The sequence below is a fragment of the Haliotis rufescens genome, unplaced genomic scaffold, assembly GCF_023055435.1.
Source record: "Haliotis rufescens isolate VD_foot unplaced genomic scaffold, xgHalRufe1.0.p SCAF_6, whole genome shotgun sequence".
Taxonomy (NCBI): Eukaryota; Metazoa; Mollusca; class Gastropoda; order Lepetellida; family Haliotidae; genus Haliotis; species Haliotis rufescens.
This window is the reverse complement of record NW_025964334.1, coordinates 19,572,738-19,591,662: the sequence shown is the minus strand read 5'-3', so window position 1 is coordinate 19,591,662 and position 18,925 is coordinate 19,572,738. Positions and strand designations below refer to the sequence as shown.

Below are 18,925 nucleotides of genomic sequence, written 5' to 3'. Positions count from 1 at the left end.
GTGAGAATTATTACCCGCGAAGAATTGATCTTCAGCGACCCATGCTTGCAGTAAGAGGCGACCATCAGGGGGACATTATGTCAATGTCTGGTCGCACTATAGAGTAGGACTGGTCCAAGACCAACTACGTGTACTTTGTCATGACCGTACGTACATGTAGACTATCAATAAAGATAATTACCTCTGAAGACCCGAGTTAGAACTGGTCTTTACCAACCCATGCTTGTCGTAAGAGACGAATAACGAGAAAGAGTGGCCAGGCTCGGTGTCTTGGTTGATGCATGTCTTCGTATCCCAATTGTATGGATTCATGCTCATGATGTCAAACACTGTATTGTCTGGTCCAGACTCGATTATTTACAGACCACCGTCATATAGCCGAATGTGCGGCGTTAAACAAAAAACAAAACAAACCTTGAAAAGTATACATTTTTTATAAAATGTTTCAGGTCGATCCTTTCATTGTCGTTAAAACACCTAAAGCGAAGATTCGTCCAGAATTACCAGTGCAGAGGAAGGCGAATGAGAGGGGTAGAGAAGTGAAGCGTGATATCATCGTGGAGACGGAAGAGGAACACGGGATTCTCCCTATTGTCATACAGAATGACCGCTCCATGATCAGCAAACCGCGCGGAGTGACCAACGGCATGGAGCTGAGGACAAACGTCAGTCGACTGATCCGGCAGGAGGAGATGAACCCCAGCACCAAGAACGTGTTCCTGACTGAGCCGGAGAAGGAGTGAACAGCGGTGGTGAATAGCAATGCGAATAGTGATGTGAATATTGACTGTGAATAATGTACCTGGAGTGATACTCAAGATACAGGTGAGCTATGGTGGAGCCACGTAACATGTTGGGTTATGGGTGAAATGTGGTCGAGCCGGATTAACGGTGTCCGGATTAATTATGTCCGGATTAACGGTGTCCGGATTAACAGGGTCCGGTTTAACGGTGTCTGGATTAATGATGTCCGGAGTAACGGTGTCCGGATAAATAGGGTCTGGATTAACGGTGTCCGGATGAACGGTGTCCGGATTAACGGTGTCAGGATCAACAGGGTCCGGATTAACGGTGTCCGTGCTAACGGGGTTTGACTTTATTATTGATCTGTCTGATGACTTTAAGGAAGAATGAGGTTCAGATTTCGTTGGAACTTATAACATGGATATGTATAGAAAGTAAAACTAGGACGACACTAAACCAGTACTGAAGGTCAGTCAGACTGACAGTGAGAAGTTCAACAGACAGCAAACAAGGGCAGCTAAGCCAACATTGTGCCTATGATGTAGACAGTCCTTCGATGAATAAGCAACACTTAGTAATTGCTGGAAAGGGTGCACGGGTGGCTCAGTCGCCTAAGGCGCTGCAATTCGCTTTGCGGAGTTGCGTGCCTTGGACACACCAGAAACCTATGATTGTGGGCTCGAGTCCCGGTTCGCCCCGATTATGTTTCTAGGTTTGTAAGCACCATACCGGTGCTCGTGGGTTTCACCGAAGTGGTAAACGTCTCATGCTGTAATCCAGTTTGCTTTTTTCATTTTTCGTTTTTATTACATTGCCAACCTTGGATCTTCGTAAACATAAGTCAGCTGTTGTGGACAATACAAATTGGAACATTAATTGCTGAGTATGAGTGCTATGATGCCAGTCTTTTAAAGTACACATATGAGTGAAAGGTTACCGTCATCGCTACGGGACCGCCTCCGTGGTCTAGTGGTAGAGCGTCCACCCGGAGAGCGGAAGTTCCGGGGTTCGATCCCGGCCGCGTCATACCAAAAGACGTTAAAAGATGGTACTTGTTGTTACCCTGTCTGGCGCTCGGCATTAAGGGGCTAAAACAAGGACTGGTCGGCTCGGAGTCAGTATACTGTGTCTGAGTGCGATATTCATGTTAAACTGCGTCATGGTATCTAAGTGAGCTAGCACTATAAATCGGCATCAGTCCGGACTAGTACAAGCAGCCACACACACACACGTGCATGCACGTCGCTATATGAGTGCCATAATCTTGGACGCGACGTTAAACCCAATTTCACCTCACCTCACTCATCGATACGCTGTAGTAGAAATCGTTTACCATGAAGACTGACAAGATTGACTCTCTCATGTTGCCGCTGATATTAATGTAACCACAAGGTAATATCCATGCAAGATTGTACCGGATACAGGACACGTTCATGAAACATGAGGGGCGGTGGGGTAGCCCAGTGGTTAAAGCGTTCGCTCGTCACGCCGAAGACCCGGGTTCGATTTCCCACATGGGTACAATGTGTTTCTGGTGTCCCTCGCAGTGATATTGCTGGGATAGTACTAAAAGCGGCGTAAAACCAAACTCATTCCGAGTAAATCAATATTTCTTTTACGGCCGCATTGACGTATACCACTGACACGTGGACAATGCAGAAACCAGCAACGGTGCCGATGGAAGTAACATTATTTAGAATTTTAATGTTGATACATTATTATATTTATATATTAAAGAAAAGAAAAAAACATTCAGAAGATATTAGACACCCCTTGTTCGCGTATGAATTGTTATACATTATGTTTCTAATAAATGGTTGAATTATTGTCTTTGTTATAGCGACTTTATTCATGAATTGTTTCACGAACACCTGGCATCTTCACTATTTGATAGTGATTCATAAACACAAGTTTATTATATTGTCGGAATCGTACAGTCGAGATTTCTTACGATTATGGAAATGGATCTGTCGCATTCCTTTAAAGGATATTCATTGACGAGCACTGAACGCCGAGCTAGTGGCGCTGACACTCAGTTGGTTTTATCCACGCAACCGTCTCCACATTTGAAGCGTTCATAAAATCATTGTACGTTACCCCACTTGTTTGGGAGTGAGTCAGCCCACAATGAGTATCGGGCCACCAATACACCAACCACACACAGCGACCAAATGAGCAAGATGTATGGAAATGTTTACTGAAATGTACCTTGAACCCATGATACAACCCATACCCTGTAACTTCAGGGTTCCGGCGAACATTTTGCTGTCGTGAGATGCAGATATTTCAGACATTAAAAATGTTTACATGTTAAATGCGCATGTTTCTTTAAACAAGCTACCACATCGCACGTGCGTTCAGTTATCGAATAACAAACTTTACGCAACATACTTTTTCATCAGGAGATTAACTGTTTGTCTTGTTTAAAATTAGATACCAGTATTCTGCCGTGGTGTGTATGTGTGTGTGTGTGTGCATCGTGATGTGTGTGTCCGTCGTTGTGTGTTTTTGAGTGTGTGCATCGTGGTATTTGTATGTGTGTGCCGTAGTGTTTCTATGTGTGTGTGTTTGCGTGCGTGCGTCGTGGTGTTTGTATGTGTGTGTATGTGTGTGCATTCGTGGTGTATGTGTGTACGCCGTGGTGTGTAAGTGTTTGGGCTGTTCTGTGTGTGTGTGTGTGTGTGTGTGTGTGCGTGTGCGCGCGCGTATGTTGTGTGTTTTTGTGTGAGTGTGCGTCGTGGAGTTTGTTTGTGTGTGTGTGAGAGAGTGTGCGCCGTGGTGTGTTTGTGCCATTCTGTGTGTGTTTCGTGATGTGTGTGTGTGCGCGCGCGCCATTGTGTGTTTGTGTCGTCATGTGTGTGTGTTTGTGCCGTCTTTGCAGCCTCTGAAACCTGACGAAGTAGTGCGGTTTAATCCCAATAGTGTACATTCACTCGTGCCCCGTCTTACTTACCATATTATGTGCGTACACTGAACTTATTGCATATAACTTCACTCGACGTGAAAATAGGAAAAAGGATATTTTCCTGGTATCATAGACACTTCTCTTCAGGCAGCATCGTTGGGACATTTTTCGACATTGCAATAACAATATCATCTCAGACGCAATAACATTTTCAATTCCAATTTGGGGTAGATTTAGAAGGTTGTACAGAGTTGCGTCCCTTAGTCGTGCCACAATCCGCTGTACACGGGATGAAACCAAGATTCACCGTGATTGTGATCCTTTGATGTGCTAGTTTTACGTGTTGTTTTACGATTGCGTCACGCATACTGAGACGCCGTGACATGTCAGAAATGGTGTTCAATGCGGCGTTAAACTCACTCACTCACTCACTACTGCACATTGAATCAATCTCCAATCTAATTAGTTCCTGGTCGTTTTTACTTGACGCCATAATTAACACGGAGCTTGCCAAACTTTGGCCAACCATCCACTCCCATCCCCACTGTTTCATTACCATCCTGGGGGCAGTGAGGTAGCCAAGTGGATAAAGCGTTAGCCTGTCACACCGAAAGTCCGTGTTCGATTCCCCACAAAAGTACAATGTGTGAATACCAGTTCTGGTGTCCCACGCCGTAATATTGCTGGAATATTTCTAAAAGCGGCGTAAAACCATACTCACTTACTCATACCATTTTGGGGACACGCATGTTGGTTTGGGTTGGTTGGTTTGTTGTTTAACGCCGCACTCAGCAATAATCCGGCTTTATGACGGCGGTCTGTAAATAATCGAGTCTGGACCAGACAATCCAGTGATTGATATCATGAGCATCGATCCTCGCAATCTGGATCGACGACATGCATCAACCAAGTCAGCGAGTCTGACCACCCGATCCCGTTAGTCGCCTCTTACGACAAGCATAGTCGCCTTTTAGGACAAACATGGGTTGCTGAAGACCTATTCTAACCCGGATCTTCACGGCAAGGCAATTAAAAGACCAAGGTTAAGCGAAAATTTTTATTCGAAGTGACAAGGTGTACATGACGGCAGGCGTTCTAACTCGACCAACATCATGTGTAAATCTTGAAGCATTTCTCTGAATGATAATTAGTTGTAATTCCCCCATGATATGCTTTACAGCGTTGTTTTTCAGACTTCAAGTATTTACATACAAACATCAATGTGATTCTTAATAAAAATGTATCACCGCCTTGTCACCGTTCTGGGGCGTGCCGTCACCCCGTCAAGACATACCCAGAAAACATGAACGCATTTGTCTCGGCCCTAGTAAGGCCTAATGTTCGTGACGTCACATAAAACTATGACGTAGTTAGCTGATAGCCAGTTGACATCCGCGGAATGTCCTAAACGTGATGTCGTTAAGGCAGTCGTAGTTGTAGGTGCTGCCGTAGAACATGCCGCACAGCTCGCACGACTGCACGAACCTCTCGACACTCATGCCTGGGGGGACCCTGCAACAAAGGAAGGTCAACTTAATTTTACGACATCACATCAGCATCAGCGTCATTATTACCCACGATACAGGTGAAGATACAGGTGGTGAGACGTTAGACTAAACTAAGCGGCAAAAGAAAGTACAGGTTGGCAATTTGTAGTTTTCCTAAAAACAGCGATAACTAGTGGAAAGTGGGTATTGGGAATATGACTGCCCAGGAACGGGTACCAAAAAACAGCTCACCCGAACGCGCCACCTTTGACGGCGCTCGTGCGGTGACAAAAAAAGGGTGAAACCGGTTTCCCGCCTATGACAAACTGCACGTGCTGTATAAATGCGTTCGTCTGCAGAGTATAACCACACGTGATGAAAACACACAAAAGAAATGCCTCGACTGTCACAGGAGCAGAGAGAGAGAGCCATCGTTATGGCCGAAATGGGGGCAACACAGGTCTAAACTGCCAGAAGGTTTGGTTGTACACCATTGACAGTAGCCAGGCTGATTCAACGGTACAGGCAGACAGGGAGGACACAGGACAGGCCTAGAACCGGATGACCCCGAGTGACAACACCACTGGAAGACGGTCAGATACGGCTCATTCACCTGCGAAACAGATTCGTAACGGCGACGGCGACGGCAGCTACAGCGTTGGGACATCTCATTAGCCAACGTACAGTAATACGACGACTTCGTGCTGCTGGAATCCGAGCGTATCGTCCTTTCCGAGGAATGGTACTGACTGCTCAGCATCGACGCCTGAGACTGCGATGGGCGAGGCAGGTTGAACGCTGGCAAGTGAGAAATTGGCGTCGAGTGCTGTTTACTGATGAACGTCGGTTTAACTTGTTTCGAAATGACGACAGAGAACGAGTTTATCGAACGCAGTGGGGAACGTTTGGCTCCGGCGTGTATTCGAGAGGAGATTATACAGGGATTATACTGACGTCATCGATGAGGCGGCGTATCACAGTATGCAGTGAGGCAGCTGGACGTCATACACGCTATTGAAGGCAACTGTGTCGACAATGAACTTGTAGTGTGTCGGACAATTTTTTTGTGGTTGATCAATCATTTGTTAGCCTTCCCTAGATTATATAAATAATTCACAACAAAACCTCTTCTTGTTATTTTTTTATCGATCATGGAACTCGACCTCTACTTTCTTTTGCCGCCCAGTTTACATTAGACTACGACTACCGATAGATCGGGGTCCCTATGGGCGTGATGCATCTGACTTCTTTCGTGATTTTTAATTTGATTTAATGTTAAACGTTAAGCGTGGTGAAAAGACGGTTGTCTTTTTTATTCTGATGGCGGCCTTGCCCTTCGTTTGAAGCTGTCACTGACAAGCAAGCAGATTCGAGTTTGTTTATTTTCCACTTTTTCAGTTTAGGGTCGTACAGTTAACTTGAACGTCTTTGGCGAGCACTCTGATTTCCCTCTACCATTATGGTACCGAACCGAATTACTTTGACTGCACAACCGGGATCCCGGCGGGTCCAGTGACCGACTGTTGGCCCGAGAATCAAAGTCTCTCCAGTGAGTTGTTCCCCTTAGATGAAGCTGGACAACGTAGATAAACGCAATGGCTGAACGATCGCATCTAAAAGTGGGAGCGATGTGACAATCAGTATTGGGATAATTGTGAGAATATGCGGACAAGACCAAAGTTAGGACTTCTTGTTCACAAAAAGGACTCGTCTGACATTGCCGAGGTCGGATTAAATTCAGGGAGTCATGGTTTATTCTTCCTACGGTGTTTTCTTCTGAGTTATTATATGGCAGCTTTCGTATCATACCCCATATGAAACCCGAGATCCCCATATCAGCGCGAGAGCCGGGGGCCAGAGGGCGGATATAGGCGTCATGGGGTATGATATGAAAACTGCGATGTAATATTTAAATTTACCTTTTTATCAAATACCACAACATAAATTTGTAAAATGTATCATGTGAATTCAATACATTTTCACCTTGTTCGGAAGATTTTGTCACGAGCTGGCAGAGACGTAAACTCTAATTTCTTACCCCGCCGGCTGATATCGATCGCCTATTCAAAATGCTGTTCTAGTGGTATAGCGCCCGCCCGGAAAAGGTAAGGTCCGGGGTTCGATCCCCGGCCGCGTCATACCAAAAGACGTTAAAAGATGGTACTTGTTGTTACCCTGTCTGGCGCTCGGCATTACGGGGCTAAAACAAGGACTGGTCGGCTCGGAGTCAGTATACTGTGTCTGAGTGGGGTATTCATGTTAAACTGCGGCATGGTATCTCGGTGTGCTAGCACTATAAATCGGCATCAGTCCGGACTAGTACAAGCAGCCACACACACACAACCACACACACGTGCATGCACGTCGCTATATAAGTGCAATAATCTTGGACGCGACGTTAAACCCAATTTCACCTCACCTCAACCTCACCCAGTCTAGTCGCTATTTATAACCAACGAATCAAGCCTTGGCCTTTTTCCAACGAGAGGGAAACCAACGAATGTTCAGACCAATGAGCGCTCATGTTACATCGACAGTATTTCTCGTTCGTCACGCGTAACAGCCGCGCGGCTTATGTCTACACATTTCTTCACTATCAGACAGCGCTAGAGTTGGCGAAAAGTTCATAGACGGATTCATTTGACTTCCTTCAGTTAAACTCGGCTGGAAACTCACTCACGTAGCACAATTACACCCGTGGGGATCCCGGATAAGAATACTCAGCCCCAGCTTGTCGTAAGAGATGACTAAATGGATCGGACTGTCTTGGTTAACTGCATGTCAATGTATTTCAATTGCCTAGCTCGATGCTCATGATCTCAATCACTGGATTGTCTGGGCTAAGTGTGATTATTTATAGGCCGCCGTGAAATATCTGGATATTGCTGAGTGTTGCGTTAAAAGACTAACGAACAAACAAACAAACAAACAAACAAACAAATAAAACAACTCACACTTTGGGTTTTCCGTCTCCACGTCTGATTCTCTGAAGGATCGGGTCAGAAAACGACATCCCGTACATGGTAACCATTGCCAGGAACAACATTATACACCATTGGCCCATCTGCAACATCGCGACGACAATGCACGTGTTAATTACCATGTGTAACGATTGGCTGCAGAACATATACAGTGACACACCAGAATCTGCCACATTGTGTATGAGTAAAAACTGTATAACTGAGTAAACAATGTATACGAGTAAACATGTATATGAGTAAACAATGTATAACTGAGTAAACACTGTATATGAGTAAACAATGTATACGAGTAAACATGTATATGAGTAAACAATGTATAACTGAGTAAACACTGTATATGAGTAAACAATGTATACGAGTAAACATGTATATGAGTAAACATGTATAACTGAGTAAACAATGTATATGATTAAACAATGTATAACTGAGTAAACAATGTATATGAGTAAACAATGTATAACCGAAGAAACACTGTATATAAGTGAACACTGTATATGAGTAAACAAAATATAATTGAGTAAACAATGTTTAACTTGGTAAACACTGTATATGAGTAAACACTGAATTTGAGTAAACACTCATCTTCCCGAGTAAAGGGAGTTAACTGACTGTAAAAAAGTCCATTTTCCACCCTTGCCGAACTACGCTGAAATTTCTGGACTCGATCGTAGCGCCACCATTGGCTTTTACAAGTTATGTCTATGATCCTTCTATTGACCAATCTCATTTCACTTGCATTTGTTTCAAACAAAATGGCGTCTCCCAGTGAAGACGATCTGATCAATAATCAAGATCTATTTTGTAATAAAACGGGTCTTGTTTCGCGAAGTGCATCAAATCACGTGAGCACCTTGATTAAAAACATGAAAAGATTTGGAAAATATCTGTTGACGGCAAACATGCTTGCAAATCCTGCAATCGACCGAAATCTGCACGGCAGTTGACGAACCGGATGTCGATTTCGTTACGCGATTTTGATTGGACTACGCATACTCGTTAGTCCAGCCAAAATATAACTCCATAATTGCAGCCTAGTTCGTCAAGGGTGGAAAATGGACTTTTATAGTCAGCCAACTCCCTTGCCTCGGTAAGATGGTTTACTATTGGAACACACAGAGAGGTTTCGGTAAACGGGTCATACTATACAGTTTACATGCACTTCACGTGCAACGACAAATGCTTAGTTGTATCTAAAACACATGGGACATTAATACAACGCTGCTTATCAGACACAAAGTCAGTTTTATCCAGTATAAGGGCAACGCGTTTGTGTTAAAAATTTGTTTTAAAAGTTAAGTGTTAACATTATTGAATTATTTAAAATTAATTTAACTATCCATTTTCGTTGACATTGTTTAATAAAATTCGATATTTAAAGCATGCCCAAACTAATCCAGCTCACACACATATACATGTATATATATTTATATCTCCCGTTACAGCGGGTACGTCTTTCTGTGGAGGTGGTGTCATAGTTAGTGAGTGAATATACACTGCCGTCCACGTACAGTATTTCTAATATATCATGGGCACCCGTACACAATGTACAATTTCAAAACAAAGGGAGTTTGTCCAGGATGTTTCATTTAAGCTTAAGGTATATCGATGATCTGATATCGTTGAATAATGGTCGAATAGCCCATTCCCTTCCACTGACTTACCCACCAAAACAAGAAGCAACAAAGACAAGTGATACCGCCTCGACTGTTTCATTTGGATCTCTACAGAAAGATTCAGAGTGACAATAAATATCCACAAAACTGTATGACAAGAGGGATGGATGGCTTCAACTTTCAAACGGTCAAATATTCCAGCAGCTGTAGCCTTTGGTGTCTATATTTCACAAATTTTGAGGTACAATCTAGCATGCTGCTTCTGCGAAGATTTCAACGTGCGTTATACGACTCCTGCTCAAAAGTTGTCAAGCAAGACAACGGTATAAGGATCTATACCGAAACGTCGCTTTTTACAGTATTAAAGAAGTTGTTATCCATAAAATTGTGTCTACCTTGAACTTTATAGACGCTGTATGGTTTCTTTAAACTTTTATGCAAGGAGTAAATGTATTGATGCACGGGATTTGAGTGGGAGCAATGCTGTGGTCAGTTATCTGGTAAGTTTGAAACACGTTTTATTGCAAACTCCAATTTGAGCGCTGACTCAAAAGAAATTATATAAGATAGCTACGCGATAAATCGCAAAGAACAATGAAGAACGAAGCGTAGTTTATTTCACGATAAAACATTGTTCCATCATGAGGTCACTTCTGGGGATTCGAACATGCTCTTGCAACTTGATGACGTCGTACATTTGACGACGTTATTATTAAGAGGGAAGTGTCCAGTGAGTTGTTACCCATAGATGTAGCTGGACAGCACAGATGAGCGAAATGGCTGAACATTCGAACCGAAAAGTTGGAGGATATGACGAGGTATTAGGAGGAAAGGTGAGAATACCAAACTTAACGCCCTTGTACATAAAATGGAGTTGTCCGATATTGCCGAGGTCGGACTGTATTCGGGGAGTCATCATTTTTTAAATACGGATAAATGTTTTTTAAAGTTTGTACAAAATGATGATATCTCACATAAGAAATAAACGACTCGTGGTCGTTTATCGTAAAATAAAAAAATTGTATAAATTAATTATAACTTTAAAATACACACCAACAATTCTCGAGTTCGCGCACAACTTCATTGTGAAAGACTGAGTTTTCTGAAGTTGAGAAAAGTGATATTTTCACTGCGGTGAACATAACACTTTGACGGAACTATTGTGTAGGGGCTGTTGTCTAGCCCCTACACAAACTGTTGACGTCCTTTTTACGTTAGTCCCACATTGACAACACAAAATAATGACAGATGGACATTAATGGAGTTAATATCACTTCTTGTCATTTGTTATTCCCTCGAAATTGTTTCGTTATAAACTGTAAATTTCTCATTTGACTCGTTAATCGAGTCTGTTCGTTTCGCAAACAAGCATTTTTCATACTTGACCAACGTGTATTCAAAGTCTCCTACTTTTCAAGAATATTTAAAGTTGATATTGTATATAATCATATCTAAATGTATGACAGAGAATGTTCGTGACCCTAAATAGCTTTTGTTACTTTTGTTTATATTGTTTGAGAAGCGAAGCTCCTTTTTTAAGTCGCAAACACAACCATCCCTGTGTGTTAGGGAGAATTTTGCGTTTCAAGGTTTTACGTTTTTAATGAAATAATTTAATTTACACAAAAAGTACATAATATATAGGATATTTCATATGTCTCGTGAAATATTATGTTTCTCTCATCTTGTGACGGGGGAAAAGGATATATCTCCTTCCACCAGTCACTCGATGAGAGAAACATGATATTTCACTCGACACATGAAATATACTCTATATATTATATTGTACATGTATAAACTTATACACCTTGACTAGAATTTGGCACCATACCAGCACAGTTCTGGCCAATAACACACATGGACAATTCCTGTTCGTCTATCCAAACACACTGCTATAGTCATGTAAAAGAAACAATCAAATCCTTACCTCTAAGATTCTCTATGTATGGAACTCGGCTGTTGCTCAAAAGGACCGATATCATCGTTCCTTCGGCAACTTATATATTCCTCGCGACTAATCTCAAAAGATTATCCCCCGTATGACAGCCTCAAACGCACGGTCTTCGAGTACCTGCTCTGAAGTGTGACAATACGGGGCGGAATTAACGGAAATATTCTTGTTGATTTCCGGCCCGTCCACGGATTGTAACTCGGCCCCCGAAGACGACAGGGATGTTGTCTATCGTTGTATTGTCTGCGTCTTAATACCCCACACGGTCGCAGGGACATGATTGGAGCTAGTTGTTTGGCAAGCATGACAAATCTCAACAGACACTCGTGCAAGTGACAATATTAATGTAAAGCGTCCCACACAAAAACTGGAGGCTGGCTGATAACGGAACACAACTAATCATATAAAAATAGTTTGTTTTGGAAACACGGGAAATGTGCATGGAACAACAATCTGGAATAATAATATTGCGGTTTGATGAAAAATATTTCAGGATAAAGACGCCAATATCGCCAACCTATTCATCATAGCACCTCTGATATAAGAGTGAGTGAGTAGTAGTAAGCGTTGATAAAAAAAATTGAGTCTATTCGAGGCGATGACCCATTGATCCTGGCACTCCTGGGGCGTTCGGGGTGGGGGTTGGACATCTATATGGAGTGAGTGAGTGTGTCACTTTAAATAGTATTTCAGCAGGGATAAAAACCCGACTTGGTGCAGATGTTTTACCCACGGGGTCAGATATGATGCTGAGAAACGTATAAACATAATCAGGTTAGCCCTCACATGGAAAACACGGAGCACGTGATGCAAATTAGAATGTCTTCCACATGTCTCCCGTGAAAGTTGAGGCCTTGAATGTTGTTACCTTGATCAATGTTGTTTGATCAAGGAACAACATTTGAGCAAGAGTCGAACAGCGCTCTTTGAAATCTGTGTAGAAAGGGCATGTCCAACTGTACTTCAAAAGTTGTGAAATGCAGACACGAAGGTTAGGAGCTGCAAGAATATAACTCGACATAAAGGAACACAATGATAACATATGTTATTTTATTTTATTCCATATAGCGTTCTTTTTTAAATAATCCGAAAACATACATGGACCGCAAAATCATTCAGAATATTTGCGTTTCAACCGCTGAATAAAGTTATAGAAATTCATATGAAACGACACCTCGTCACAGCTAAGACTATTTTCTGTGTGTAGTTTGAGCTTTCGAAGGAACTGGCGTTATATTGGGACAGACGATGTTCTACTCTCTCAGTGCTCATGCTGTAGATAGTAAAGATAGTCATCGAGTTCTGCTAAAAGGCTGGAAGACCTAAAGTGACACGTGGCCTAAATGCATGCAAACCACAATTACATTCCCCTTCTGCACATGTCAGCAGTGCATGATCTTGAAACAGTATCTCGGAAAACAACTGAATTGACATTACATTCGTTCAACACATCCTTCACCCAAGATTTCTTTTAATGGCTGCCTTAACACTGTCAGTGTATCCTTAGGGCATTGTAGTTCTCTCGCTGTGATGAACCTACGTGTAATTGCAATAATACCCTAACATACTGCTGGTGGAGACTGCAGTCCGTCGTCGAATCAGGAAGGCGACTCCAACTTGATACCGGTGCAAGAACCTACTAACTTCAAAACGTCGCTAAATACGGGGGCACGGGTGGCCCAGTCGTCTAAGGCGCCGCAATTCGCTGTGAAGAGTTGCGTCCCTTGGGCACGCTAGAAACCTATGATTGTGGCTTCGAATCCCGGTTCGCCCCGATTATGTTTCTCGTGCTTGTGAGTTTCACCGAAGTGGTAAACGTCTGAGACATGCATCACTTCGGGATTTCCTCCCACATTAAGCTGACACGCCGTGAAATTACTGGAATACTGTTAAAAGCGGCGGTAAACCCAACTCACTCACTCGCTAAATGCAATAAACCAGAAGTTAAATGTTTTCCTATCGGCTAGTCATTGTTGCTTCGGAGCACCAGGCAGGGTAACAACAAGTACCATAATTTAACGTCGATTGGTATAAGGCGGCCAGGCGACTATGCTTGTCTTAAAAGGCGACTAACGGGATCGGGTGATCAGGTTCACTGACTTGGTTGATGCATGTCATCGTATCCCAATTGCGTCGATCGATGCTCATGATGTCAATCACAGGATTTTCTGGACCACCGTCATATCGCTGGATTATTGCTAAGTGCGGCGTTAAACAACAAAGAAACAAAAAAAAACGTGGCCATGGGGTCAAAACATTGACCCCCGCCCTCCGAACAAACGCTCTACCCACTACACCATGACGGCAGTCCCAGTCAACTAAGGCGCCCTAATATCGATGCGCAGAGTTGGCATCTTTTTAGGGGGCTTGTATTGTTTTGCAAAAATAACTTTTCCAGAAATAATTCAGGATTTACGTTAAAGAATAAATTGTTAACTGGACAGGATGTCCTGACAATGATGTGTATGATTTTGATGATTATCTTGTTGCAAAACACACATATCGTTCATGAATAATTACCAAAGAAATTCCAATTACATCAGGATTTCACTGCAACGGGTGCGTGACCCTCGGCTCGCCTCAATTCCATAGGTATGAGAATGTAGAAAACGGAATATGCCGAGTGGATCCGAGTGGAGCTCGAAGGCGGATGTGAAATGACCAACACAGTGATGTGTAACCTGAAACGTTGATCGTGAGGCCGATATACATTGTGGCATCCACACGCAGCTATTTATATCGTTGTTCTCAACACTGGGTCATGCGAATTGACAGTCCTAGAACGTTTCATTGCTGTTGTTGAAACACCGCGAAGTATGCTAACTCTGTGATGTTTCTCAACCAATCTGTTCATGATTAATTCTACCATGAATTTGGAAAATACTCGCTTTTGATTGGTCACCCCCTCTGATTTTAAAAAATGTGTGGCAATGCGTATCGTGCAGAAAACACGATAGAAATCTACAAAGAGAATGAATTTCAAGTTTTGTGGTTAACATAGAGCTTGCTATTTGTCGCTTTCCTTTATCAGTCTGTGACGTCATATCTTTTGCGGCACAGTGAGCGATATGACGTCATAATAGTGATGCGCGATGTGGAACGAAACTTTTGCAAGGCTAGTTTAAATTATGGGTGCCCACCTCCTGTTAACTTACGAAGTTTCAGTGTCACAAGCTTTCAGTGCCTGACATAAGTAGTAAACAATCTGTTTGATTAGAGCGCCATATTTTGTTTAACAGCTATTGTCGGTGATTCCGTAATTCAAATCGACAACAAGCTCCAAATACTGGACTCAATGCCGCTTCAACTTAATGTATTTGCTGACACCAAAGCGTTCGCTCGTCACGCCGAAGACCCGGGTTCGATTCCCGATATGGGTACAATGTGTGAAGCCCATTGCTGGTGTCCCCTGCCGTTATATTGTTGGAATATTGCTTAAAGCGGCGTAAAACCATACTCACTCGCTCTAAACAATAACGTCGTCCAAAATATGACGTCATCAAGTTGCGAGCGCTTATCCAAATATCCAGAAAAAGACCTCATGACAGAACAATGTTTTATCGTGAAATATACCACGCTTCGTTCTTCATTGCTCGTTCTGATTTACCGCGTAGCTGTCTTATATGTAGCAATACTTTCATGGTTTCCCACAGAAATGTGGAGGTAGTTTACTGATGTTAATGGTGTGGTGGCTGACATCTACAGTGGGCCTGTTCTACTGGTCTATATTGTTCCCTAAACAGACCCGCGATACGATAGTAGCGATGGAGCTGATCTCTTTTCAGGATAGCGTACAGCAATGGTAAACACTCATTCCGTTCGAGGGGGATGTCGGATGCAAGTCGGACACCACTAATTACTATGGAGGAAACACAAGAGCGGCCATTGGTCACCCGGGGTCAACTAATCTAGAGAATTTCCGCTCGACTAAAGGGTCCAGCCTACCGGGGGGATTAAGCATGATAATGACAGGATTAGGGCGTCTTAATGTACAATCAGGGAACATATGCGGGATAGTCTAGTGGTTCAAGCCTAAGTTCACGTCGAATAAGCGGGTTCGAATCTCCCTAAGGATTTATTACTGGTACTGCCACGGGCTGTTACTAGACTATTGCTGAACGGGACCAGATGCACGTTCTCTCTGATAAAATCAAGAATTGGAATGTTTGGGTGCTTAGGTGTGTGAACTGGTGACTAGGTTGATCCTACATGAGAGTATATGTCCATGTGTCTGGGGAGTGGGGCGAGGGGAGGGGTGGTGGGTGGATGGGGTTTGCTGTATACATATGAAGATATTGTTAGTTATAATATTTTATTTATGTATTTTATTGATTGTTTAATTTTAGGTGTCTTTTAGGGGGAGGGGGGAGTGTGTGTGTGTGTGTGTGTGCTAAGGTGTGTGAACTGGTGACTAGGTTGATCCTACATGAGAGTATATGTCCATGTGTCTGGGGAGTGGGGCGAGGGGAGGGGTGGTGGGTGGATGGGGTTTGCTGTATACATATGAAGATATTGTTAGTTATAATATTTTATTTATGTATTTTATTGATTGTATAATTTTAGGTGTCTTTTAGGCCAGTAATGGCCAGGTGTATTATGTACACATGACACATTAATAAACTATATTATAATTATTATTATTATTATATAATCGTGAAATGTTGTTTATGTAGAAGTATCGTAATTACACGATTAAACAGTACGGCATCATTAGAGTTGTGTATCTGACTCGTGCCATTTTAACAGTCGGTGTTGCTCATTAATAGAGAAGAGTTTATTTTGTTGAATATGCGTGTGGTATTTTGTTATTAGTTCTCTGGAAATATTCTGGAACACAATATATTACATCTATCACCAACTGTTGTGCATTTTTGGGCGTTTCTCAAAAGTCTGTCACTACCACAAGCGGGTTCCCCCAAGAAACTTCCATACATTGCACCTACATTGGGAATAGAACACTGGCCTTCGCCTTTTTCAGCGAACTCTTAAATCACTGTGTTTGTTATTTAATTTGCTATACGCTTTAAATATTAGGCTACACCATCGTTATGTTTCTTTACGTGTTATACGCTTTAACAATAAAGGCTACACCATCCTTGCGTTTATTTTAAAATGTGTTATACAATTTATTTATCTAAGAAACCCATCGGCCACGTTAAATGATGACTAATTATCAGCTGAGACGTACCGACGCAAGTTTTGAAAATGTTACGCAATTGTTGTGGTTCAACCAGAGGTTGACTCCCCATTCTGCCTACAGTCCCAATTTGAGTGTCGTGTTGGGTTTGTATCTGGCTGAAGTAATGTGAAATTCGTTTGCAATGGGGTAGGGGGTCGTTCTCATCTGGAAAAACACAAAGCAATTGGACACGGTGTCATTCGGGTCATAATAGGGTCACGTCACAAGGGAGCTGTTATCTGGGAGTGATATATCAGAACAGGGTCGCAACGCCCGGTGAGGTGAGGTGAAATTGGGTTTAACGTCGCGTCCAAGATTATTGCACTTTTATAGCGACGTGTTTGTGTGACTGCTTGTACTAGTCCGGACTGATGCCGATTTATAGTGCTAGCACACTGAGATACCTTGCCGCAGTTTAACATGAATACCCCACTCAGACACAGCCCACGGTATACTGGCTCCGAGTCGACCAGTCCTTGTTTGAGCCTTTTAATGCCGAGCGCCAGACAGGGTAACAACAAGTACAATCTTTTAACGTCTTTTGGTATGACGCGGCCGGGGATCGAACCCCGTACCTTCCGCTCTCCGGGCGGACGCTCTACCACTAGACCACGGAGGCGGTCCGCAGCGCCCAGTGCTACCGCTGATTACCGTAGCTACATGTGTTGGAGCGATATGTTAAGAAAGGAAGAGGGGCGAAATGGGCTTAATAAATTGAGAATGTATCGATGTTACAAACAAGTATATGGGACAGAATACTATGTTTCAAATAAGATGCCCAGAGACTATAGATCGGCACTAGCCAAGTTTAGATGTGGTGTGGCTCCTATTCGAGTGGAAACCGGTCGATACGAAGGTGTACCTGTCAATAATAGAAGATGTTTTCACTGTAATGACAGCGTAGAAGACGAGGTCCATGTTTTGTTTCACTGCGCATTATATGATGATATCAGGGCAACTCTTTTTAATGAATGTATTGCTAAATCTTATAATGTTTTAGATATGCCTGATGTCGACAAACTTTGTTTTATTTTCAGTGACTCCAGTGTGTGTTTTATACTTGCCAAAGTCTGCTTTTTAATTCTTAATCGTAGAAAACATCTTTTATATGGATAACTTTTTACTATATATCTTTATATCATTTATGTATAAATTCTGTGTGATAATTCGTCTCTCATAATTCTACTGAATGGTTCTGTATATTTTATCTATGTCAAGTTGTATAAAGCTGTTTTATGTATGTACAGGAGTGAGACGTTAATAAACTATTGTCTGTCTGTCTGTCTGTGTGATTGTCACTCATGGCATGTCGGCTCATCACAGGAGGTCGGTGCTAGGTCAAGGTGACATATGCCTTAAGGGCACTGTTGCTAAGCTGCCGGTGTGGGAGCATGGTATTATACCAGACTGGCGTTGCTAATCTGCATTATAATGCAGTATTTCATGCCTACATTATTAAATTACCTCTCTCTATATCTATCCTTTCTTTTTCTTTCGTTGTTGAATCGATGATCCGGAGTTTGTTATTGTTTCCTGTGTGTTTTTTTTAAATCGTAGCTACATTTCCCACCTCTCACATTATATATATTATGTATATATTATAATTATATTTTGTTTATATTGTATATAGTGTCTCATCAGCCAGTGTCTGGCTGGACGCACTCCATACACCTTTTGTCTTATGTACATCGATTTTATATTGTACATGTTGTGCATGTGACACTTTAATAAACATTTTACAACTACTACTACTACTACTACTACTACTACTACTACTACTACTATTATTATTATACAGGTATTTTTAGCTCATTGTTGCGTAATTCCTCAGAAACCTTAAGCCTCGATTCGTGTATCGGGGTTGCCAACTATTTCGGCTGGGTCCAACTCAGGTCCAACTCAGATCGTGCTAGTACACCCGCAAGTACGTCTGCACTGCCCGTGGCATTGCATGGGACTCTATATTTACATAGGGATACTGACGTTAGGAAAGATTGAGTGAGTTTGGTTTAACGCCGCTTTTAACAGTATACCATTTATATCACGACGTGTCAGCTAAATGTGG

General features: G+C 42.4%; 1 protein-coding gene across 2 annotated transcripts in view; it reads left to right on the top strand.

Moving 5' to 3' along the window:
* The window catches only part of LOC124113697, a 30,423-nt gene extending 28,608 nt beyond the window's left edge, over positions 1 to 1,815 (top strand). For both annotated transcript variants that reach the window (XM_048386212.1, XM_046474180.2), the window contains exon 11: positions 450 to 1,815. In XM_048386212.1, coding sequence (XP_048242169.1) covers positions 450 to 743 — 294 coding nt within the window. In that variant the 3' untranslated portion in view covers positions 744 to 1,815. The remainder of the gene's footprint in view (positions 1 to 449) is intronic.
* The last annotated feature ends 17,110 nt before the right edge of the window (positions 1,816 to 18,925 follow it).